At 35.0% G+C, this 26423-nt stretch overlaps 1 protein-coding gene across 2 annotated transcripts in view; it reads right to left on the bottom strand.

Annotated features, from left to right (window-relative positions):
• PDE4D (phosphodiesterase 4D) overlaps positions 1-26423 on the bottom strand; it is a 350846-nt gene that overhangs the window by 282712 nt on the left and 41711 nt on the right. The window contains exon 1 of one of the 2 annotated variants that reach the window (XM_062512605.1): positions 25572-25840. The exons of the other annotated variant lie outside the window; for it this stretch is intronic. Coding sequence (XP_062368589.1) covers positions 25572-25840 — 269 coding nt within the window. Of the gene's footprint in view, positions 1-25571; positions 25841-26423 lie in introns of those variants that run through there. 2 annotated transcript variants of the gene reach the window in all.

Here is a 26423-nt window from a genome sequence, read left to right as displayed (position 1 = left end):
CTTTGAAACATTATAATTAATGCTTAAATATAAGGGGAAAAAAAGTTTCACAAAGCATACTGAGCTTTACAACACCAAAAGATGTAATTGTGGAAGTCTGCCAACAAACTGACAACCTAACTGTGCTATGTATGAGATATTACAACAACAACAAAAAAAAAGAATTATAAGCTTGTATAGGTAAAGAACTAATTTGATATCAATAAATTTACACTGCTTGTTTTCTTATGAATTATAAAAACTGGAAAATATGCTATGAAAATTATGCAAATTTTAAGATGGAAATAATACATCTCAGGAGTTATTTTTCCTCCATTTAATTAATCAAGGGCTTTATAGAGTATCCATTTATTTTCCTCCTTATTTATAAAATAAGGACTTCCAACTAGCCTGAAGCTGGCGGCCTACCTACTAAATTTTCAGCAAAATAAATAGGAGCTGAGAAACTATGACATAAACAAAGACTTGATCCTCCTGTCACACCTGCATTCCATGTCCTCTTTTAAACATTAGATTCTCACGTACAGGATGTTGTCTCTCACTGTCCCTTTGGTTCTCAGTGTATGCAACTAAGGATGCAACTACCCAATGAAAATTATAAGGGAATAATTGCTGAATATTTTAAATACAAAAACAGGGTTGTGTTTTTCTTTTCCATGTAAGTGTAAGTCTTATACATTCAGTTTCATAATATGCATTCAAAGTTCTTAGCATTCTAAAACAAACCTTTCTGTTGCTATTTTTTCTTCTGCTAAATACAAGCAACAGCATTCATCATTTCATATTCTGAAAAGCAACAGAAATTAACCACCTCATATGCTATCACCATTGATACATCCATTGGAACAGAAGAGCAGAGTAGACAAGCATTTCTAAGAGTCCACAGGGAGTCCTACTGATGAAACTGCTCATGAGCAAAATAATTATTATGTCATAAAGGGGGACAAAGAATCTTAATACAACTGAACTAAAACTTTTTTATTATTTATGCATGACATTCACACAAAATGAAAAATAATCATCAGGCTTTGCACTGTGCAAATTCACATGAGAAGGTGAGGATTACTCCTCTAAGAAGTCTTAAGGCAAAATATTGCCTACCTCCACTTCAGAAAGGCTTTTGAACAATGCCTCCCGTAAGTTCTTCAGAAACAATCTAATGGGGCGTGGGCTGGATGAGTAGACAGTGAAGCAGATTGAAAACTGGTGGAATAGCTGGACCCATAGGGTGGTGATCACTAGCATGAAGCCTAGTTGAGGCCAACATCTAGGCCAACATTCTGTACCCTAGGCATCGGCACAGGATCCAGCTTCACTCAATACTGTCAATATTCTGGATGATTGGGTGGAGCATACCCTCAAGAAGTTTGCCAATGACTCAAAACTAGAAGGTGTGGTTTATACACCCAGAGGTTCATGCTTCCATCTAAAGAATCTTAAACGGTTGGAGAAACAGGCTGACAGGAACCTCCTGCAGTTCTAATCTACAAGGATTAGAGCAATAGAGCAGTAGCTGCTGGGGGCCACCCTACTGGAATAATTCATCTTTCTTGTGTAAATATATTGATAAATTGTATAATTTAAAATGTCTTTACAAAACTTCACATGCTTGCCAAAGAGCTTCTCTTTTTTGACATGTCTTCTTAATACTAAATTTAAATAAGTGACTCAAAAAACATAATTTGCTAAAAAAAAACCTCTAAAATTTTAATAGTTGCCATATTATAAATCATGAATGTTTTCTTTAAATCCCATTAAAATAAACTGATTATTTTTCAACTCATTTATGTTCTGTAGACTACTTTAAGCACTAATTGTATACTTTTTCTGCAATCTTTTTTTTCCCTAGAATATAAATTCTCTGTGGCCCTTTTAGCATTTCTGGAGTAGCACTGTAACCTTTCTAGTAATTGTATAACAGCTGAAAAACAGTCTCAAATTTGACAAGGGCAAAACAATTGTTTTTATTACTTTGCTTACTAATGATAGACACTTCTATTCTCAGGAAAAATCAAATACAATCTGTCTGTTATAAGCAGAAAGTGTTATTCTCTTACTCTCTTTCTTTTTTAACTATGAAACACAAAATCACCAAGATTTTCATTAGAATGCATCTGCATTTAAAAGTTTGAAAGGTTTTTAAAAAGTACTTTACTCATAAATCTCATCCATATATGCACTTCTGTTTGTCAAAAATTGCATCCTATAACAACCAAATAATAAGGAATGGTAGGAAGAAGAAAGCTTACAGTGTGGTTTCATACCTTATGGTATGTTTGCTACATATAAATGTTCTGCCTCAGATTCTGCCCTAAATTGCTGCCTAGACCAACAGGAAATTGCTTTACTTCAGTTCTAGCATTTCTGTATAAGCTGCTTTTTACTATATTCAAGACAAGTATTTCAATGAACATTGTAAATTAGCAAGCCATACTACCTTTCATCCAATATTATAGTACAATGATTACTTTAATTACAATAATGGACTTAAATATATATATATACAATAATGGATTTGTTTTAAGTCTTTGTTCTGCAAATAATGGGGACTAATTACCTTATGAAAAGAAATCCAAGTCACAATTTAACTTCCTTTAAAGATTGTAATTATAATCTACACTGTTTCATGCCTCACTTTTTCTAACATAGTGGTGGAATATGGCTGCTCAGAAAATTGGAGATAACCTCTATATTGTACTGTCTTTTTTTTTTGCTGCCATGCTCACAGAAAGCAACATGAGACAGCTTCACAGGTAAATCTGCATTGAAGAGGTAGGGCTTCACAGGCAAGCTTAGGTAACTGAGCTCTCTCCAAAAATGGAGAAGTTTATCATGCTCACCTACCTAATTACATACCTAATTCTAATTGCCTAAAAGCAATGGATTACTTTTTCTCTCTCTCACTGGTATCATTGTTTCACACTGTGTTTTATTACCATTATTAATAATTGTAATTACCATTATTAATAATTGTAATACATTGTAATACTACCACCAGCATACCCCAAACATTGCTCAACCTAACATCCTTTATGAATCAATTATTTTAATCTCTAAAGTCACCATACTTTACAGACCCAAAATAATTTGCAGAGAATATACTTATATTCTTAACAGTGACTTGCACCCGCTGAAGCGCATTTTTCAATTGCCTGTTGTAGCTTCTTTCCTAATAAATTTGACTATTTCATATTGTGAACTATTTGCAGTGGTAGTCCAAATGACAAATTGAGCTTTGTCATAAGCTTCCATTTTCAATCACAGAACTCTAGGCTAAGTTCTAGGATGTTATACTTCAAGGTATCTAGCAAGCCAGAATGTACAAATTGAAGTTCTAGCAATGCTAGGGCTCAGGCCAGGAAAGTAGAGGCAGTGTAGTAACTAAAAAACTGAAACACTGACAAGTCTTCCTGGGGTTACAAGTTTTTATGAGTTTATTGCTCTGTGCTGTTTGCTCATATGCTCATTTTTACTATGCAACAGATAAGAAACAATGCAATATGGCTTTTCTTTTCTTAGTAGTAGTCCATTCTCACATTAACCAAGGCTCTGCGCCCTGTGGGAGTGATGATTTTTAAAACACACAATACCTAGGCTTGTCCAACAAAGATAATTTTACCAAAGAGTATACTTCTATTATATTTATGTTTTTTTTAAAAAAAAACAGCCTCCCCCTCAAATTTGCATTATTTTTCCTTTCTTTCCTTCTGCTTTACTGCTGGAAACACATTCTTAATATAACATAACTTGGGAAGACTTCAGGCATGCTGTATGAATTTCAATGAGAATCACTGCAATGCTCATCTTCCATCAGTTCTCACCAGAATTTCCCATTTTTTCATTCTTACTTAGGACTCAGCAAACTTACAAAAAGATTGCAAACCTCTTCTGTTCAAATGCACTTCTCAGCAGAGTAAAAATGAGAGAGTGAGGCTAACCCCCATCAAATTCTTCTCCCTAGAACTGATGCAGAGTGTCCGTGCAAGCAGCTACTCTCAGAGGGAGTCAGGGAAAAAACAGCAGAGGAGGACCAAACTGCAAACACAGAATAACTTCCAAAATGCTGCACAAAACACAACAATGGTATCACACATGCTGAGTCTGTGGCTAAATACTGATGTATACCTTCATATTGTTTTATTATGTGTAGAAGAGACAATAGAGTACTGGAACATGGGGCATCAGTGACAAATATATGGAAAACAGGGAACATCCTGTAAATTCACATGGTGATTTGCTCCACCACAACAAAAGCTGAAGTTATAACAGTTCATCAATTGTTAATTTTTAATCAATTGTTAATTCAGACATTCTGAGCTGACAATAAATTTTTCAGCATCTCTCAATCCAGAATATCCTAATTGACATAACCTATATATTTATTAAAGCTATGCAGCAGCTATTGCTGTTTTATGTTGCTTTACCTTAAACTGACTTGCAGTAAACATATGCTTTTCATATACATATAAAGATGCAGCTCCATGATTCCATAAGTCAGCTAGATATGTTTCAAACTATTTTAATTTTTTCTATGTGATATATTTAGCTCATATTCTAATCAAGCTATAGACAGTTAGGTGAAGGGTGTTAGTTTGCTACCAAAAATGGCAAATATGCACAAAAAATACCAGATAAGAAGAAACATAATTGATAAAATTATGTCATTTAATAAAGGGTAGATATAACTACATGAACACACAAAACCACCTAAAATATTTCCAGAGGAAAGCAGGTAAAAATTCAGTGAATTCAGATACAAAGTAAAATTTTAACTGTATTTTATGCCTCCTGCAGTAGAATAAATGTTGTAATAGAACACTATCCCAAAATGTCCTCTAAAGTGAGAAAACATAGGACAGCTTTTCAAAAGAATGAATATCATAAACAAATAACCAATGACCACAAAAAAACTCTACTCATCTTTAATCAGCTTAAATGCTGTGAAATTCCTAGGAAATTATTTTTATCTGACAGCAGGCTACTGCCTGTTTGCTGATCTTTTGAATAAAAGAGCCACATTTTGTGTTACACATTCCTGATGCGTGTCACACAAATGCCAAGTTAAAGCACCCTGGGAAACAGCAGTGGATTTTACATTATTCCACAAGAAAAAGGAAAAAAGCACAGAATGCACCTGAACCCATTCCTTCCTAAACGCTCTTGCTCTGACTATTCAACAGCAACAATATTTAAACAAATGCAACATAATATGCCCATATGCTAAAAATATTGAAAATCGTCTGCTTTGTAATTATTTAATGACAAGATAAATCCACCTAGGCAAGAGGGACAGCATGGTATTTTCATTTACTTTCTGCAATACCAAAAAAGGCTAGTTTGAGCAATAAAACAAGACTAAGATGTTCCCTAATCTCTACTAGTAAGCCTTACCAGTGTTGTGTAGTCCCATCCAACCCCAACTCATACCTGTACTAAGTTCTTGGCCTTAAAAGAAAGGAAATTATATGCCCTTTTAGGATAGAAATCAATCTGACTAAAAGTAATAAATGAGATCAACCAAATTATCAAAGAGTCAAGTATTAGTTAAAAGTTATCAAGCTGCTTGAATTCTTGGTAAAAGTTTGCTAGTGATTATCCAGGTTACTATGGGCACTTATTTTCTACTTTCTCATCTCAGTTTGGCCAGTGTTGCTATAAGTAACAAAGAATGTTAAGATACAATGTTCCATCAAAAGCAAGTGTAAACTCTTACAAAAGAATTAGACAGTGTTCCCATGGGATGAGCAATGATAGTAATTCAACAGAATTTGAGGCTGATGAAATACTGTCTATTATGCAGATAAACAATATTCAGGATATATTAAAATGACAGCCAATTCATTTGCTTGCAGGTGAGGAAGAGAAGTCGTCACAGGGATTGTTATTAATTACTGAAAAGCATTAAAAGGAAAGGAAGGATTTCCTGCCTTTGATACTGTCAATTTCCACATTTATGTATTGGGGAATAATTTCAGTTGTATATGATACCACTGAACTCACATTAACAGCTCTAAAAATATCTTTTCTATTTGGGAACCCTCTAGCTAGCACTGCTTGGACACAGACATACAAACTTTAGTCACATACACACATGGACACAAGCTCACTGGGCTGGAGTATATATTGACCTAGCTGAGCTTTTGGCTCTCTGACAGAGGCTACCAAGAGGTGCTGATGGAAAACCTGAAAACAGAACTTCAGAACAGAATGGCATTTCTCTCAATATGTCCTGTCAGAATATGGAAAGAAGAAGCTGTGGTTGAATATATATAATAATTTTGTTGAATAGCTCTCAACAGGCTTTTATCCTTGGATTTTACCTAAACATGTTTGATCTCACATATACTTTTACATTCACATAAATACCTTTATTACACTGAGAAAAAATAATTTATTTGAAACTTGATCAGTACTGAGTGACCTGGTTCTTACATGAGAAATACCAACTCACTTTTTGAGATTTCCTCATCGTCTCAAATCTGTGTATAATTTTGTAGAAACCCAAGTTCTTTTCCAAACTGAAGCACCTTAGTGTATCTAATGAATCTTTGTTTTTTTTTTCACTCTTTCTTTTCTAATAACTCCTAACAATCTAAGTATCTCTTAAGACTCCTGCTTAGCACCAAGTAGATATTTTCAGACAAATACCCATAATGATTGTTAGAACCCAGGAGAGTTATTTAAAATCCATTGTTAGTTATGCATAGCTAAAGTTGTTTTTTACCCACTTTTGTTCTTGTATTTATTGCCACTGAACTTTTTTAACATTTCTTCACATGAAATCACTATTGCTTGATAGCCTTGACTCTAGGAGCTCTTAAAGAACACAATATAAAAAGCTGCTGTGAAACCCATATATATATAAAGAACTGGATCATGTTTCTTACATTTGCTAACTTGTTAAAAAAAAAATAAAACTAAAAAAAAAAAACCACAAAAAACCAAAAAAAAAAACCCAAAGGAAACTCCAAAAAAAAAGCATAAAACTCAACATATCCTCTTCTCCGCCACAAAAAATCCAAACCCACCACACCCTCTAACTAATTTTGAAGGATGCATTTCTTTTAAGAAAGTCCACTGCACTAAAAGGGTTTTTTTAATTCCAAAAAGTTTCTGGAGTTTGTTTAATACAGAATTAAGGCATGCTTGCTAGAAATTTTCTGGATTCTCCCAAAACAAGACTTCCTTCTCTCTCTAAAAACTATTCTATTAAAAATACAGCATCATGTTTGCCACCATGTTATCTTTAGATAATACCATTGATCTCACTGACAGATGGAAATACTGAAAGAAAAACATCTGGACACATAAGCTTACTAATTTTTTTTTTTTTTTTTTTTTTTTTTTTTGTGCAGTCATTGGTCTCTGTCTGAAACAAGCGTTAATTCATCACTTGTAAACAAAAGCCAATTAGCTACCTGTGTGAAACCACAAAACCTGAAACAAGCTCTGATTAACTGAAGGTATGTTAATAACTTTTAGGTGTTGCACAGAGCACACTTGATTCCAACATATAACAGAATTTACACCACATTAGAAATACTACTACTGGCCTTAAATGTTTTGAATTAGGCTTGATCAAGTATAAAGCACAATGCAGTTAATTTTTGGCTATTTAGAGAGATATACAGGGACCTAGACCTTAAGCCAGCCCTGTAGTCTTTTCTCTTCTATTCTTTGCTGGACTGAAAAATAACACTTGCAGGAAATAATTCTTTTTATCCAGACAAATATTTCAAAGTGTCTTTGACTACAAAAATAAAACTTAGAAACTGAACATTATCAGACAATATTAGCTTCAATTCTACAGAAAGATCTAGTCTTTGAAAATAACTTGGCTAGTAAAAAAAAATTGGGTTTATTCTTTGCACCACAAATGCATTCATTTTCTCTCTTTATTTTTTCTTTATGGGGTGGTGCAGAGGAGAGATACTTGGCATCAAAAAATAGCTAATTTTAATTGAACTATACAGGATTCACTTGTCTTTCATTGAGATTATTAATTCTACTGTTTTCAATAAATATTTTAATTATCAGTATTGAATAGTTAACAGTCCATGACTGTTACTTCTTAGTTTAGCAACTGGCATAACTTACCAAAGTTTGCGAAGCATGAAACCTATCAGTTTTTCAGACAGGATATTGATATTATGAATGTTGGAGTTAGTTCTATTTTTCATTGAAACACTGCTGATTAACAGAACTGAAATAGTCCTGTATTACCTCCACCTGAAAATTTATTTCTTATTTTTGTTGCAGGATTGTACTGAAATGTAGTAGAACTAATCACACTTTAAAAACCCACACACGGTTAATGGGTTTACCAATGCTGTGTTCTGCTCAGTACATATGCTGTTCTCAGGTATCAAACACTTCAGCAGGGGAGAGCTAGGGCAAGCTGCAAATGAACAGGGATATTTCACTTCAGTTTCACTTCAGTTTCCAGGCAACACAGGAAAGTAATGGCTATGCAGCATGCTGGTCTTTGTTCCAAAAGGTGCTAGAACTCATAATTATCATGCAGTTTAAATATAAGCATTTGCTTCTTCCACCTCATGTATTTCAGTCCTCCTCCCTTTTTCTTCTTTTTCCCTTTCTTCTTTTTTTTTTTTTTTTATTTCATTCCTTTTAGCCAAAAGGAATTCCTTTGTCCTAAAGGACAGCCCTTTTCTGAAAGAGTGTCTGTGTGTCTAATCCATGTAGCCACTCCTTGGAGAAATTCCCTTAGCAAGCGTCTATTACTTAAATGATACTAAAATCAAATTATAGTCCAGAGAAGGGCCACAAGGATGGTCAGGGAGTTGGATCACTTGTACTAGGAGGGAAGGCTGAGAGAACTGGATTTGCTCAGACTGAAAAGAAGAGGGCCTAGGGGTGACTTAATTGCAGCTTTCCAGTACCAGCAGGGAGCCTGGAAGGAAGATGGAGAGAGAAGGCAAAGGGCAATGGCTCAGATTAGTATTAGGAAGAAATTCTTCACTGTGGAGGTGGTGAGGCACTGGAACACGCTGCCCAGGGAAGCTATTGCTGCCCCATCCCTGGAGGTGCTCCAGGCCTGGCTGGACCAAACTCTCAGCAGTGTGGTCCAGTGGAAGTTGCCCCTGCCCACGGCAGGGGATTGAAACTAGATGATCTTTAGACTCCCTCCCAAAGCAAGACATGCCGTGATTGTATGATAGCCACGTAACTTTGTTCTGAACTTGCTCCTCTTTTGGTTCAGGTAGATTAGAAAATGCAGAGGAGGTGGACTTCTGTTAGAGGGCATTTAGTAGCTTGAGCATTGGCTCAAGATCGTTTCATAGAAGATTTAATTTAAAGGTTTACTTTGAAATTTACTTTAATCATATTGAACAGTAATACGGATACTCATCCCAAGTTAAAGTAGTCTGAATTTATTTGGTGAAAATTACCTCCAAAATAAGTAATAAAAACAAATATAAAGTATTTGTTATAAAGAAGTTTGTTTAAAAAGAATAATTTCATTAGAGATCAGTTAAAACTAATCTTCTTCCTTTTGTTTACTTTCAGAGGTGTTCCTGTTCACTCTTGTATTTCCATCACTGGAAAAACAGATTTTTTTAAATCTTTAACAAATCTCCACTCTTGTGGTTTTTCTGCAAAATTAACCTATGTTGTTATTCAAAATAGTAGAATATTTACGTTTAACCAATTGCAATGGTTTTTGGTCACTACATATCCAAAATGTGCATTTCTGTAGTGACATTCAATACATAAGTACTTGCATGTAATAACTTATAAAATTCTGTTAGAAGTAAACAAGCAGAACTTCTACTTCCTCTCCCTAAATATATATGACATAAATACAGCATCTATTATAAATACATGGGTTATAAGACAACAGTGATTACACAAGACAATTTATTCCTCAACCAGCTATAATTCTGGTTTCAGCTGTGGAAGAAGACTTAGCAGCAACACCTCACTGTAAAGTGATCTCCAGCCTGAGTGGATTAAGCAGCCAGCAGACTGCTTCTGACAACATACCACCAACACCCTCTCCCTGTGTGTTCAGACCTGGTCCTTCCCTGGAGAGCAACTAAGTCTCACAGCTCCAGTGTTCATGCTTTGTTCAGCGACTGAGAAAAACAAGTTTACAAGGAGATCAGTTATTTTGCCATGTTTCTGCTAATTCAAGATATTCATTCTCCCACACAAATAAAACAGAACTTCTACATTGGATATCTAAACTGGTCAGAAACAACAATAGATAGATTTTCTTTTCTGAAGTAAGTTGTTTTTATAACTGATCACTCACTAAATGGATGGATAATTATGATAAACAAGAAAAATTAAAGCTTTACAATATACTCATACAACTTTAATATAGACAAAAATATTCAACAAACTCAACAAGACAATTTCCTTTGATTACTCTTTGAGATGTAAATAGATGACTTGGGCTTTCTGTCTTTCCTTTTATGTATTTAAGTGTTATGTTTTCCCTTGTCTTTCATTCCTAATTTAACTTTCTTTTTGATATGTCCACCTTACAATTGCATGCCTGTCTTTCTGAATTGGCAGTAATAAATGTTCAAGTGTTTGGGTATTTTGTTTAAGATATAAAGAAATGTAATCTACATTTTAAAATAATATTTATATTTCTGTTGTTCTTTGGTTTTGGACAAAGCTTATTTTACAAAACAATAGTCTTAGAAAAATTTATTTAACTTCATTTCTTTTAGCAAAGCTATCATATTTTACCCACCACTCCCTCCACATTTTTCACAGTAAAGAAATAGTCAGCATGACACTAATTTTCCTTTTTTTCCCCCCAAGAGTGCAACAGCAAGAATTTCGACCATATTCAATTTCTAGTAAGTTTGCTATTTTTAAATTATTTTTCTTTTAAAATGGATTTTAATTAATTATTTTTATTCAATTTTTTACCTCTAGAACAAACTCTGTAGTTATCATTAGTAAATATTACAATGGGACTGTAATATTTGCCTTGGTCCAGCTTGAATTTTATAATTGATAGAGATGTTTTTGCTACCATACAAATAGTCCTAGTTTGCCCTGGAAGAAAAATATTTTGTGCTTCTAAAGTCAGTATAATTTCTATAAGAATAGGAATGTTTTCTTTTATCTTCTTCCCCAGTTTCTGTTTTTCAGAGCTGTATAGAAAGTATAACATCTTTGTGCAATTTCAGTAAATGTTCTGCAAAATTCAGGCATCTTAGAGGCCTACAGGTGCAGAAGTAGCACATATGAAGGTCTCAGGAAGATTATAATATACCTTAAGATACACAAGAGGTATGAGAATGCAAAGACATTGTTTATTTTGCCATAGCACGTTTAACCCCTTATTACGGAATGAGTCACCACCTATATGCTAGAGATTTCATGGAAAGCAAAGCCATGAATAAAAATTTTGGATTAATTACTGCAGCTGTGAGTATGGAAATACATAAAAACAAGAAGCAGAATGTAAAATTAAAACTAATTAAACCCCCAAAGAATATTAAAAGGTATTTGTACTTTAAATTTCCACATTTTAATTCTTTAGTATTTAATTTGTATGTCTATTTTCTGAAGGTGATTTTTTTTGTATTCAGATCTTTAGCAGAGAAACCATTGATGTGGCTTGCATTGCAACCTGTTTGTCAACATACTGAGGTATTATTAGTCTTGTAGAAGTCATAAGTGAGTCAGACAATTTTACTGGCTTTCAGTCAAATGACTTTCACATACACCCAAGCATTACAATTCTTGTTTTCCTCCAGCCTTCCTGTGCCTCAAATCTTAACACTGCTGACAAGGTTATACTGCTAGGTGGTTGAGTTTTGTGTCGTACTCTCAGCCAGGCTACTTCATCTGTACTCAAATGCCCTAAAACCAGCTACCTTTATACTTCCAGTTGTTCATCTTGAATTCCTTATCTAAGACTCCTGTTCCTCATGAAGCCTTTATTTTACCATCAGCAAAATATAATATATTTAAGCAGACTCTTTCGCAAAAGTCACACTTACACAGTAAACTTCTCCATAAGTTATTATATGGATGGAATTAGGTATGCAAAAGTATTGGTTACCTTTGCAGAATCTATATTAAAAGCTAAGGCTACTTCAAGCTTTAAACATCCTTAAGAGGATTAACTTACATTTCATGTAACTATTTTGTTTCATAAATGAAGACGGTATGCATTACTAACTACATCACCTTTCTATTGAAGAATTTCTTTCACATTATATACACTAAATTCTGGAAAAGCCATATTCTCTTCTGATGTAGGCTTTCTGAACTTTCCAACCAAGTTTTCTAGACTTCAGTTCTTGCATAAGCTAATGTATGACAACCTACTGGTTGTAAAGAAACTACTGTCTATATATTATTAGGTGATTTCCATTTAAGTCATTCTTTTTTGTCATCTTTATAACTCCTTCTGTGACAACTGAAGCATAAAGTTCTGTTACAGAAAGGGTGTGGATGGAAACAGGCAGCTATTGAACATCTTAAGTTCATAGCACAAGACTATATAAAGAGAACATTACCAAGCAACTTTTACAGGCCAAGGTCACGTCATGTTTTTACCTTCCCTTGCCATTTTAACAGTGATGTTTCATTGTGTGTATTTAAATAATTTTCATATGACTTTTAAATATTAAAAAATTTCTTTTATTTGTGATTGTGACGATCTTTGCACTTTGGACACAGAAGTGGCGGTTTGTAGCAAAGACACAACGCACAAAATGTCTTTGATTTTATAAGGCATGTCTAGAGCAGTTTTTAATTAAATGTAGCATGTAGTCTGGAGAACTATATAGTTGAAAATATATGGAGAAAGAGGCTTCCTTCCCTGGAATCAGCAGGGATTTTATTTTTATTTCCCCTGCCTCATGTGAAAAAAAAAAAGCCGCACATCAGAAATGGAGCTACTCCTGCTCAGTACATCTACAAGATTTGCAACAGATGCTCCACAGTCTGAAGGGGTTGTGAAAACTCTTTCTGATGCTGTCTATTCAGAATCTACTTCAATTAACAAATTAGTAATTAATTACCAAATAGTCACATCTCAACAATTCATTTGACATTATGGTTAAATTATTTTTTTTCACTATTTGAAACAGAATAGATTAAAAAATGTTTTGCTTTTCTTGATCCGTTCACAAAGATTCATAAGGCATTTACTTTAAATTCATCAGCACAGAGTCCAACTTCTACCTTGTTATATAATCTCTGAAAGAAGCAGAGCCTGTCATCTTCTGGAGAGACTTATAATTAAAAAACCCACAGCTGTTATGTGAAGAGCAGGACAATGTGATGGCAGATCATTTGAACTAAGAAGAAAAAGGAAGTTCCAACAACTTATCAAAAAACAATCTTGACAAAATTCTGTAGATAAAATTTGTAATTGTAAAGACACACTTTCAATTGTTTGTGTTATATGTTTTTTGAAAAAAAAATACAATGTGTATTCTTAGGAAGTACATTCATTCAGGGTTGTTGGTGTACAGACCAGATTAAAAGATTTTCACACAAGTCATAAAAAATTTGAAGTGTCTGAACAAAATCAGGATAAAATATTATTACTGAATAAATAACAAAATATTTACTTTTTTTTCTCACAGAAGGACTTGCCTGTAATGAAATATTGCATGTTATGCTTCTGAAAGCATGGTTGACATGATGCTGACCTTCTTAGTTGGAATAATGGGTATCAGAACACTGTTGTGAAGAGACAGCAGTACATATGATGGTGTTCCAAGGGAAAGCTTCCAGACTGGCACAAAACCCCACAAAATATGTCAGAAAAATATTTGATAAAGCAAAAGAGAAAATTAGAATAATTGGCAGATATGGCCACTGAGTATAGAGTGAATTTACTGAAAGACGAAATGTTGAAACAAGGCATTCCTTTCTCTCAGCAATTTCTTGGAGCTCAGGTGGATGGGAAATTCTGAAGCATTTCAAATCAAAAGTTCAGTTACAATAAGCTGGTAATTTGCAATATTTTATCAGAAAATTCCTCACAATTTCTATCTGAAATCTGTCTTCTTCTGCTGAGATAACTTTTTACACACTGAAATATTCAGTACAATCTTAAACTCGATATAGAGTTTGGAAAGTGTTACTTTTCAAATTGCTTACAATGGTCACATGACAGGATTTAATTTTTCTCACAGTCCCCTCCCCACAACAAGTATTCTTTCTACTGGAAAGTTATTGCTGATGAAAGGCCAAAAGTTTGAAATTGTCACAGGTGTTATGCTATACTAGTGCCACCAGATACCACCAACTGTTGTGTGGTCCTGGTTGCAACAACTCCTTCTCTGAATACACAGACACAGACACAGACATAGACACAGACATAGACACAGACACACAGACATAGACATAGACACAGACACACAGACATAGACATAGACACAGACACACACAGACATAGACACAGACACAGACACACAGACATAGACATAGACACACAGACATAGACACAGACATAGGCACAGACACACAGACATAGACACAGACATAGACACAGACACACAGACATAGACATAGACACACAGACAGACATAGACATAGACATAGACATAGACACAGACACAGACATAGACACAGACATAGGCACAGACACACAGACATAGACATAGACATAGACACAGACACACAGACATAGACACAGACACACAGACATAGACACAGACACAGACACAGACAGAGACATAGCCATACACATCATATATCACACAGCCATTGCAGACAAACAGCCGTTGCTGTGGCAGTGTGCTCCCCCCAGAAAAAGCCATAATCACCAGTGAGGGCTGTGATGGCTGCATCCAGGTTGCTCTGACTTTGGGGCATGGATGAAACCTGGCAGCCAAGGGCTGTCTGGACCAGTGACCCACACATCTTGCTGCTGCACAACTGTGACTGTGTGGCAGTGACCCACAAACATGGGCAGCCCAGGGCCCGGGGATGCTGAGCTGCACACCAGGATCTCCTCCTGAGCAGGAATGTCTGTCCAGGTTATGCCTCGAGGGCGAGCGATTCCTTGCAGCAGCACGTTCTCAGGAAGGGATTAACTGCATGCAAGCTTTGACATCTCAGCTGAGTGACACAAAGGACTGTTTGTGTACATATAATCCTTCAGACATAAACCACTGTCCAAGTCTGCGCTGCTAGGATTGGATCCAGCCCCACCTAAACTCCTCTCTGAGAAGTTTAGAGGCAAGGGGGCCCTGTCTGAAACTCGTGGCTCAATGAATGGGCCTCCCTGACAGCTCTGTCTGACTATGCCCTCTCTGCTGTAAATAGTCTACTGTACCTTGCCACTGGGTCTTGTAAAAACACAGTCACATCTACTGCTGTAATTTACTACATCAACAAAGCATATTGTGTCTTCTCTTACAAGTGCATGACGCCATCCCTAGCACAGTCACAGGAGAACCACATGGAAGGTTCCAGACAACAACAGTTAGTCACAAATTGAGAGAAATATCAAAGTACACAATGAGTCTTAAAATGGTCATCTTGTACCTGGCATAACTAACTTAGCTCTCTCACACATACCTTGCATTCCTTGGAAATGAGTGAAACATACTGTTATTTAAAAGTTTCAAATATTTCTTCTGTGGTAAATTATTTTTTATGTGGCGAATACAGTTAATTGTGCAATCATTTCTTAGGCGTTTTAATGAATATTTTTAGTGATCTTACTGGATTTCTACATTTAATTATTTGGTCTATTCTATTTCCCATGACAGAATGCATTTACACAAGTCACTATTATTTATTTTTAAATTCTGTAATGTAACACTATAATGTTACATATATCTGTAATGCTATGATTGTAATTAACATCTTTGGAGAATTTAATTCTATCATGCAAATGTGCATCATAATGAGGAGGTCCAAGATGCATATATTTTAAAATAATTTATATTTTATTGTTTATTATGTGCTTATGAACCTGCAGCAGATTTTAAAGGTTCTAACAGTTCCATATTAAGACTGGAAATACAATAGCTAATATGTCTGATTCATCATTCAGTGAACCACCCCATCCCCAAAAGAAAATAATATATGCTATCTGTGCTTGTATCTGTCTTATGTGATACAGTATTATTTTTATAGTAAGGACCAAATAAAACAATTATTTGCATATATCAGGAAGTCTCTTACAACATTAAAATGCGCATCAGAAATGCATATTTATTTAATATGGAAATACATATTTTTCAGATTAAGATAAAAGTTACAAAAATTATTATGAATAAAAGTTATTAGCTGCCTTATTCTATTTTAGGGACAAAAAAAATATAGACAGATATTTTTAAAACACTTTGTAGAAATTCATTACTAGCACACTCTTACTTATTCTGGGGATTGCCAGGTTCAGCTGATGCAGATTTATGACAGCAGTACAATAAACCACAAACCATGAAAAATGCACACATATGTACAAAACCCACAGTTCACATGTTCTCTCACTTTATTCACAAATATTTAGTTTGCTTTTTTTAATTAGCAAAAAGTCATCAAGAGATTATCCTGGAGATAAATTAGTGCATTAAGGAACACTATGAGAGTTCCTAGACATTCCAGCTAAAGTTAGTCTGGCCCATAATATATTTAATTATATGCCATTCATTTTTATATTTTATGGCACCTTAAAGTATTCCAACTTTATTTGAACAATAAAAGTCTGTTACTAGCAGCCTACAATAACTTTACTCCACTATCAGGAATGCACACCTGTTAAGCACTTGTCACAGTGAGATTCTAACTGATAAGTTCCATGTTATAGTAAGAATATTTAAGGATAAATTTGGTACACTGAAGAGTACCAAAGAGATGTGATTACTAAGAAAAAATACAACCTAAGAAGAAAGCAGGTTATATTTAAACATTATAAGATGGCCATGAGTGTTTATTTATTAAAAATAAAAATAAACAGAACAGAGTATATCCTTCTTTTCTTATATTTTACCCTGTCCATGTACATTTTCTTTCTTATTAATTCTGTATGTGTCCTTTTTTAAACAACTGAATGCAGAGGTTTACTGAAAGTAAACCATTGAAAATAACAGATAAGAGATACTGAGCATTTACTAAGAGGGGAATATACAACTACCAGAAGAAAAGTTTTCTGCTAATATAAAGTGTTAGCCAAATACTGTCATGCCCTGTTTGATGACAGAGAAAGATAAGAGAGCTTGCTTTATTTTGAGGGTTTAGAAGATGGAAAGTCAATACACAACAGATTTACTAAGTTTTCTATATAGTACAATATAGTGTAATACAATATATATAATATATTACACAAGGTAGCAATAGAAGTTTTACAAGATTATTCCCCAAAACTCTGTAGTAAGAGCAGATAACAGTATTACCAAGCTTCTCTAGTGACCAAGATCAAATGTTAACAGTGAATGAATGAATGAATGAAAGAACAGGTCTGGCAGCACCCCACCACAACAGAGAGACCACTGCATATACAGCCTAAGGAATTTGACCCAGAGAGAGAGCAGTTCTAAGGCTGCTCATTTTCCCCAGATCAGGATAGAAATCAGTCTTCTGCAAAAGTTTCACTGCTTTTCTGAATAAAGTAGAAGTCTGATAGTACTCTGCCAAATGTCAGAGTAAAACTTGCTTGTTCCACTTAACAGTTGCTCCTTAAAGGACTGGTAGCTTGACAGACACAGATGATGAGACCCTTCTCCTAACCTCTTTCTCACTCAAATATTAATTTATCTATTGTTGGAATAAACTCTTGCAAATTTTAAGCTCAGTATTCTCCTGGATGACCACTGGAAAAAATCATGTGTAGTACTAAATGAAACAGAAGAATAAAACACCCAGAAGGTCATGAGATACAGAACAAATGTCACAAGAGGAAAAAAAAGAGTGAAGATGAAGCTTTTGAAGAATGCATGAAAGAAAAAGCTAGCTCATTGTTAGACTGTGCTAAAAAAACTTAACATCCATTGCCATGACAAATACATCTAGAGAAATTAAATACTCTAAAAAAAAAAAAAACAAACAAAAAAATAAAAACAAAAAGAAAAAGAAAACCAAAAAGGGAAATAAATTTCCGAATATTTTGTAACACATTGGAAACTTTAAGGTTATGTATATGGAACTTAAGATATCCTTAAGGACAACATGCAGAAGACTCCATATTCCAGATGGAGGGAATAACTAACTTTGTAACACAAATTTGAGCTGTCATTAGACTTTGAAAATGTGTTGAACTGCAGAAAAAACATGCAGGATCCCATGGGATGGGTCAAGAATAAACAAAGTTTTAGAAAACCACAAATAAAATAGTACTTTACTCATAGAAAGTGAAAATGAAAATAGCAAGTTTGCAAAATGCAGAAATGCAGTTCAGAGTAATGCAATAAAGAGCAATGGGGAAGACTGCTTGAATCTAATAGGGTTGTGCTACAGAGTAAGCTAAAAAAGCTTGCAGCAAAACCAACTGAAACCTTCTGCATATTTAAAAAAAAAAAACTAGGAAACAGATAATATCACATCACAAGACTACAATATTTAAAACCTGTACAGTCATGTATAATTGCTTGTGATACAACAGTGCAATAGCACTTTAGCAAAGCAGGTTTATGTTTTGAGGTAAGTACTAAAAACAAGTAGAACTCCAGGAACTGTCTCACCTCCGTTCTTTTTTTTAGAATTTCTCCCAAATGCTGTCTAACATAGGACATGCTATTAAAGACCATAGGTCAGAAAATGGCATGGTCCAAGCATAGTATTTCAGTAACCGACACTTATGAAGAAATTCCAAGTTTACAAGGCAAGCAAGTCACAAGCAAGAAAAAAAGGCTCAATCAAAATGGTTGAGATACATTTTACTTTGAAAGAAAAGGAGAGATGCAACAGGTACTTTTATAAATTACAATTCCTGTACTACCAAATCTAGTCAGCCAAACATAAGATTCTTTTCTTTTTTGCTCTGCTCTTCCTTGCTCAGTTATTTGTCCTTGTACAATAAAAACTTAGAACGTAGTCTTTGATTGCTCACTGATCTTTCTGAAGTGGTTTTCAATTTTCTACCCAGTATTATGAGCTCTCTTTAACACAACTCTCACTTGAGAAAATGCATCTTTGCCAATTCTTTCTTTATGGAAAGATTAACTTTCTCTTCCTGTCTTTCTTCAGGTCTGAACTGTGTAGCAGCAGCATTATTTCTCTGTGGTAAATAAATTTGTCAGTAGTTAATACTATTGTGCAGCATTCTTAGCTTACCACAAACAATTCTGTAAAATACCAAAGAGCATCATGTTCTCAAAGCTTGTTGTTTTTCTCTGCCCCACTAACCTATGCATCCATACAAGCACACACCTCCTTATGCAACAGAATTTCAAGAGCGGACATGTGTGAGTAACCTTATACAAGATGGTATGTCTCTGTGAAAATATTGTGAATTAAATTATTTCCTGGCAAATATTTATGCATCTGTTATAATGTTAGTCCTTATGATGTTATGCATCTGTTTTATCTTCATATTTTATCAAAAGTGGTTTATATATTATTCTAGAAAAGGAGTGTGATAGCTCAGTCTAAAAAGTCTGAAAGAAAAATAGAGTCCATTCTTATATGACAGGTGTTACCTTGACTACAACTTTATGCAATACTGGGGATCTGATTTAGTAAGTGTGAATAAATGTATGCAAGAAAAAAAAAGGAAGTAATAGAAGAAACATGTATTTTTTTAAATTAATAAGAACAAGTAAGATTACATTGGCATATATGCATTTTATCATCATCGAATTACAGAATATGCTGAGTTGGAAGAGATCCAGCAAGAGCACCAAGTCCAGCTCCTGGCCTGAGGGAGGACACTCCAAGAGCCACACCATGTGCATGACAGTTAAACCCAAATGGGGTTTTAACTCTGTCAGGCTTGGTGCTATGACTACTGCACTGGGGAGCCTGTTCCAGTGACCATCCATACTCAGGGCTAAACACATTGTCCTGATATCCAACCTATATATCCCCTGGTTCAGCTTCAGGCCATTTTCTTGAGCTCTGCAACTGGTCATGAGAGTGAAGAGATCAGTAGCTGCCCCTCCATTTTCCCCTCACAAAGAAGTTGTAAATTGCAATGAGGTCTTCCATTAATCACCTCCAGACTGAACAAATCAAGTAACTGAGCTACTCTTCACATTGCTTCCCCTCCAGACCCTTCATCATCCTTTTGGCCTTCCTCTGGAAGTTCTCTAATAGCTTAGTGTCTTCGTAGTTGTTGTTTTGTTGTTGTTGTTGCTGTTGTGGCACCCAGAACTGCCCCCAGCACTAGAGGTGAGGCTGCCCCAGAGCAGAGCACAGCAGGACAATCCCCTCCCTTACCTGGCTGGTGATGCTGTCCCTGATGGCCCCAGGACACGCTTGGCCCTCCTGGCTGCCAGGGCACTGCTGGCTCATGTTCAACTTGTCCTGGACCAGAACCCCAGGGCCCTTTCCATGGCACTGCTCTCCAGCCTCTCATTCCCCAGTCTATACACAGCCAGCATGGCCCTGTTTCAGGTGCAGAATGCAGCATTTGCCCTTGTTAAACTAAAATTTATCTGATGCAGCTCATTAAATTGATGGCAAATTTCATCTTACTCAAGCAATCTCCCTTCTTAAACTCTATATTAAACTTTTTCTCCATGCTAAACAACCACAATTCTCCAAGCTTTTCCTCATAGAAGAAGTGTCCTATCCTTCTGATCACATTTTTGTCCCTTCTCTGAACCTGCTTCAACAGGTCCATGTAATTCCTCTACTGGGGACCCCAGAACTGCATGCAGTACTCCAGGTGGGGGTCTCATCAGCATGGAGCAAAGTAATAGAACCTCCTACAACCAGATGACCATGTTGCTGTGGATGCAGTCCAGTATACATTTGATTTTCTGAAGTAGTTATTCACTTACTATCATGGATAGTTATCTGCTTTGATGTTTCTTCCTCTTGAAATTACTTCCATATGCCAAAATGTAATTACAAAATGCAATAGTTCCTGAAAAGTGCTAAGTAGTGAAGGGAAAGAAATCATAGGTATTAAAAATCTTTTAGGAAAATGTATTCTGAAAGTTGGAAAAAAACATTAGTGATAAAAATTGTATTGATTCAGTACAGTCAGCTTCATTCTGGTTCTGTAGTTGAAATGCACTGAACCAGGCTCTGTAGAATCACATCAAATTAAGTATGTTGCTCATCTGCAATCTACCTATACTTAATTATAGTTATTCTTACCTATAGCTAGGTAACTTATATAGTTAGCTAACACTTAAGGTTTTGTTGTTTCTTGTAATTAGCAGTAAAAGTTCATGAAAAGATATTGTGCAATAAAAATGAAGACAAACCTAGTTTTATGGGTACACTTACGACAGTTACATTCCTGAAACTTAAAATGGCACACCTTGCCCAAACCTATCTAAACTATTTCTTAGGCATCTATCGTTTTCATATCTGAATGCCAAAGTCAATGTAAAACATTTACTAAGGGTGGGGACAAAGACTGGTTAAATTCAGATGAAAGTACTTGATTTAACTGGCACATACTTGCATTACAGTCGGTAACTGTATTAAATGCTTAGGTTTGGGGGTACACGTTTAAAAAAATCTAAAGAGCACAAAGCCTTGAACATCAGGAAGTACTAAAATGAACTCCACAAGAGCAGGGGAGGGAACAATTATCAGAGGGGAACACTCATACTGGACCTGTGAATAACAAATCCACTTTATATGACTTAGAAGAGAGGCATATATCACTAGTTGCTGTCTTGAAACACACACACAAATAAATCACAAAGGCAGCAAATACACTGTCCAAAGTTATATACAACACAGAAAAAAACAACTCCTCAATCATTTTGTATTCACTAAGAAGTATTAAGGCAGCAAACAAAACTCAAAAAAAACAAGCACATGTGTTCCATGACTTCATCCTTTCAATTAAACAGATATAATTTAGTTGTTATGTTCCAGTGACCTTACTATCCTGCTCCAAATATTTATGTTTCATGCTTTTCCTTCCTTTACAGAAAGGAATTTTTCATAGAAAATTAAAGAAAGCTGACTTTCCACATGAGTTAACTAAGAGTGTATGATTTAAAGTATCTAAACATCCTCTGGACAATGTGTGTGTGAGAGAGAGATCACACACACTGGATGTCCACACAGATGGGAACTGACAGTCTCTTTCCCTGATCCGGAAGACCTCTCTCCTCACAAATCATAGCATGTGATCAAGATCTGTCTGCCAAAAGGCCTGAGGTAATCAGCACATATAAAAACCTTTATGAAGAGCAAACCAAGACAATCCAGAAACTGATTTTGTCAAGCAAATAGCAGAGAACTTCATTTATGTTGTCCATGTCCAGCTGCAATATGTGCTGCGGTGTCACTACACTGATGAGGTCTTAAAGCATTATGAATACTTTTAGAGTGATACAATGTAAGACAGATTTGTGAGGAAATGGAATTTAGGTTTGGGTAGAGTTTGTTTGAAATCATGGCCACAAAACTTTCAAACACTAGTAGTTGCTGTGTTTTTTTTCCTACAGACTGTAGACTCACGTTGTTTACAGACTGAGAGGAATCCAGGCTAAAAGTTCAAGATAACCAGTTTTAATTTCAGTTTTAGGCAGAACTAACATCCTCTGAAATTCTAAGATATTCATAAATTTCTCCAACAAAAAGTAAGGCCTAATGCACCTCTACCACTTAAGCCCTTCTATTTCAACTCTGGAGGCCATTCTTTTTCCTCTCTGAAATCCCAAAAGCAGCAGTTTATTTTTCAAGTGCTTGAATGAATTCAATGGTACAGATAGGGAAGAATAAAAAAAGGAAGTAGAGAAGGACTTGTAAAATGACTAGAAGTGATAACCCAGTTATTACTGTCAAAAGACAATGGTCACATGATTAAGAAAATGCATTTTGGTGTCAAAAGTTCTACAACCCAAGCCATTACAGAGGGCAAGCTACAGACTTTATGATAAAACACAGGGGGAGAAATAGGTTTCCAGAATGATTCATGAAACGCCCACTCACTTCTTGACTGTATGTGAATGCTGCTTCAAACCCTTGAAACCAGGGACCTAGGTACAATCTAAATTAGTGGTTTTTGGCATTCTGGATCTGTGGTGGCTGTTCGGTATCACTGCAACACAGTAGCATCCTTAGTGTCATATATTTATTTCTTAGGCTACCTACACACAAAATCTTCTTATCACCAGAAAAACAAATAAGGAAAAAAAAAAATTAGTGACATTTTGTAAGGTCAGAAAGGCTTACCAGCTTACTGGTGGTTTGAATAACGTCATGTTTTTAAAATTTTTAATGCCTGTATGAACAGTGCATTAAACAAAAAATATGCATGATATATATGAATGTTTGTGGAAATATGTATGAAATACATTAATTCAATGACTTTTGTTAAATTACAAAACCAATTACATTAGAAATGCAAGGTAAATAAAGCAGAGATGGTCATTACTACAGTGGGCCAAACTAATCCCAGAATGTATCCTTCATAGTACAACATTTTGAATTAACATTACAAGTACTCCATTTTCAAATGCACTGTTTTCCTATAAACTGTCTAAAGTGGATTATATGCATATGGAATTAAAACCACTATAGCACCTATGTAACCAAAGTGCACAGAAACCACAGGTATATCACATAGCATCTCATTTTTCTGACTTAATAACTAAGTGACAACATATCAGTAACTACAGACTTGATAATAACAAAAAGTTTTGTAGGCCCTTCATATGCCTGTAAGTCTGATCATGTATGCTATTGCTTTGTGACGTCAGAAATACTGTTGTTTGCAGGTTCTCAGGTAATTCATTGTAATTTACAGCTTAACTCTCTACTTCTCTACTCGCTGGAAAAGAAGAATCATTACTCTGATCAGCCTATCTCATAAATCATAACAATGAAGTACTGATTTCAGGTCTAGTATTTCACATATTTGGGAAAAAAAAGGAAGTTTTTTTCTACACTCACCATGGTGAAAAAGGGATTCTACAGAAATTTCAGAAGCTCACTAGATAAAGTGCATTTAAACAAAATTTCATTTTTTAAATACTGTGCAAATTTTAAAGTGTTAAGTATTTAAGTGTTTAAGTGTTTAAGTGTTAAGTATTAAGTATTTAAGTATTAATGCATGCTTTTATGTTGCTCAGACCTGTTTTTTAACTTCATATCTGTCCTCTTGATTTGTCTGTCATATTGGACTGCCTGCACATGCATAATCACACATGATAACCTCCCTTTCTAAACTTTCAGAATTTTTTTTCATCTTACATTGTAAGCCAGATCTGCCTGAATTACTTTTTTAACCCCTACATATAGACTGTTTTATACATTATTTAACACAGAACAGCAGTCGGGATTTATGCATAATTGTTAAAGAAACATTAAATATCCTCATTTCACTCAGTTTTCCATTTTACACATGCAGTATCTGAACAGGTTGGTTTCAAAAAAGTATTCTTAAATTATAAAGGCACGTGTTTTTTTTCTTATGCTTTTCAGGGGTAAAAATATTTTATACAAGAAGTACTTTATCTACATAAATACATACATAGTAAAGATTTAAGCACACTAGTATACAATGTGCAATGCACATACCAATCACATAGCTACAGTGTAGATCTAATTTCAGACAAATTAAGATAAACTTCAAGAGCATATTTATTTGCTGTTTAGAATTCATTACTTATTTTCTTTGAACATTTTTCAATGTCCTCCTATCTTTATATTACATTTTTGTTAGTGGAATAATGGGGAGGAAGGGAAGAACTCATAAGTAAAAAACCCAAACATCTCAGGACCATCAAATCAAACACTAATGTGTTTTTGAGTTACAGTAATCCCATATACAATACTTTTTGAAAGAATAATTTTAAAAGTAATGAAATAATACTGCTGTTTTACAAGAGATAGACACAAAAAATTAATGTCTTTTTTAGATTTGATCACAAGCACATCTAAGAAGTGATCAAGTTACCAAAGAAATACTACTAGTCAATCATTTACCAAGGGCTTCCCTTACCATCTTTCCTGTTTATTCTAGCAACAGCTTTCATAAAAGTCACTTTTTCACATGAAATATCTATTTCTATAATTCTTCTTTATAATTCACTTAATTAGAGCACTGTTAAAAGATAAATAGACTTCTGTCTATTTATTCTAAGAGGCTGAGGGGTCCAAAATTGTCAATAGAAAAAAAAAATATTTTCAACAGACACATTAAAGAAAAGAATTGCCAAGTCACTCTGGCCAGAACAGCACAGAATGAAATAAGTACTTTTTTTTTGGAAAGAGAGGGAAGAATGGAGCTATAACCTAAGAAAAGAGAGGAAATTTGGCATCCTTTGTACAAGAAAATATATATTTTCTTGCTTCATAGGAATTACTATTTTAAACTTCTGGACTGCAATTAAGTTTAATCACAAATTAGAACTGTCTCTTTCAACCAGACCGATTAATGCAGAGATCAAACTAAGAAAGAGAAGTACAAACATCAAGATAAATATTTCATGAAAAAAAAATTAATATTTTATCTCAACCACCTCAGTGCTTACCAGGTATGTGCCACAGTGAAACGACGTTGTTTGGGTATGTTGCTATTTAAAAACATCCTTCTCAAGAGCCTTGGAGAGTTTCGAGGAGAAATAACTGGACAGAGCCGGGGAGAAGCAGGTGAAGATTTCTGAGTTGTCCTGGACTTTTCTTGTTGCAACAGGTTTTCCCTCAGGGTCTTCACAAGATCTTCATTTAGCCACGGATTTTGACTGTGTGTATTATCCACTTCAGGAACTGGCAAATTCTCAGGACTTGTCTGCTGAGCCATGTTTCTCAAGTAACTTTGTTATTAAGATCTAATACAATCCAATGTTGGCTTAAGTACTTAAAATATTTCTGTTCTAAATCAGTTCGTAAGAACTGTTTTCAGAGACCCTGCACTAGTTCAGCCTATTCTGTTTTCAACATGGTGTGCCTGCCCTTAACGTCTTTCTATAGATAATGATCTACAAAGGAAAAAGCAAGCTAACTCCTCCACAGAAACCGATTAAACATTACCACTCCTTTCACAGCCCTGCTGCCAAAGATCACTTCTGAGCTATCATAGCAAGTGAGCATGAGAGGAAGAAATTGCTTTAGCACAACCTTTATCAGAGCTGTAAAGCTGCCTGTTAAACTATCGTAACTAATGTGCTGCAGCTGCTTGAGTGACTTCTGGTTATGTACATAAAAAGTGCTGGAGGAGGGCTTAAACATCAGACGTGTGCTCCTTTTGTTTGATTCTTTCTTTTGCTTATTCCTGAACCTTCAGTGAGATGGAGAGGAAGGGGGACTACTTAATAACCTCTTCTGTTTTTTAAGGATCTACCATGTTTGTCCCCAGGAAAATTTCAAGATTCCAAACTATTACC

The sequence above is a fragment of the Cinclus cinclus genome, chromosome Z (genome assembly GCF_963662255.1).
Source record: "Cinclus cinclus chromosome Z, bCinCin1.1, whole genome shotgun sequence".
Lineage (NCBI taxonomy): Eukaryota > Metazoa > Chordata > Aves > Passeriformes > Cinclidae > Cinclus > Cinclus cinclus.
This window is presented reverse-complemented; position numbering and strand designations above follow the sequence as displayed.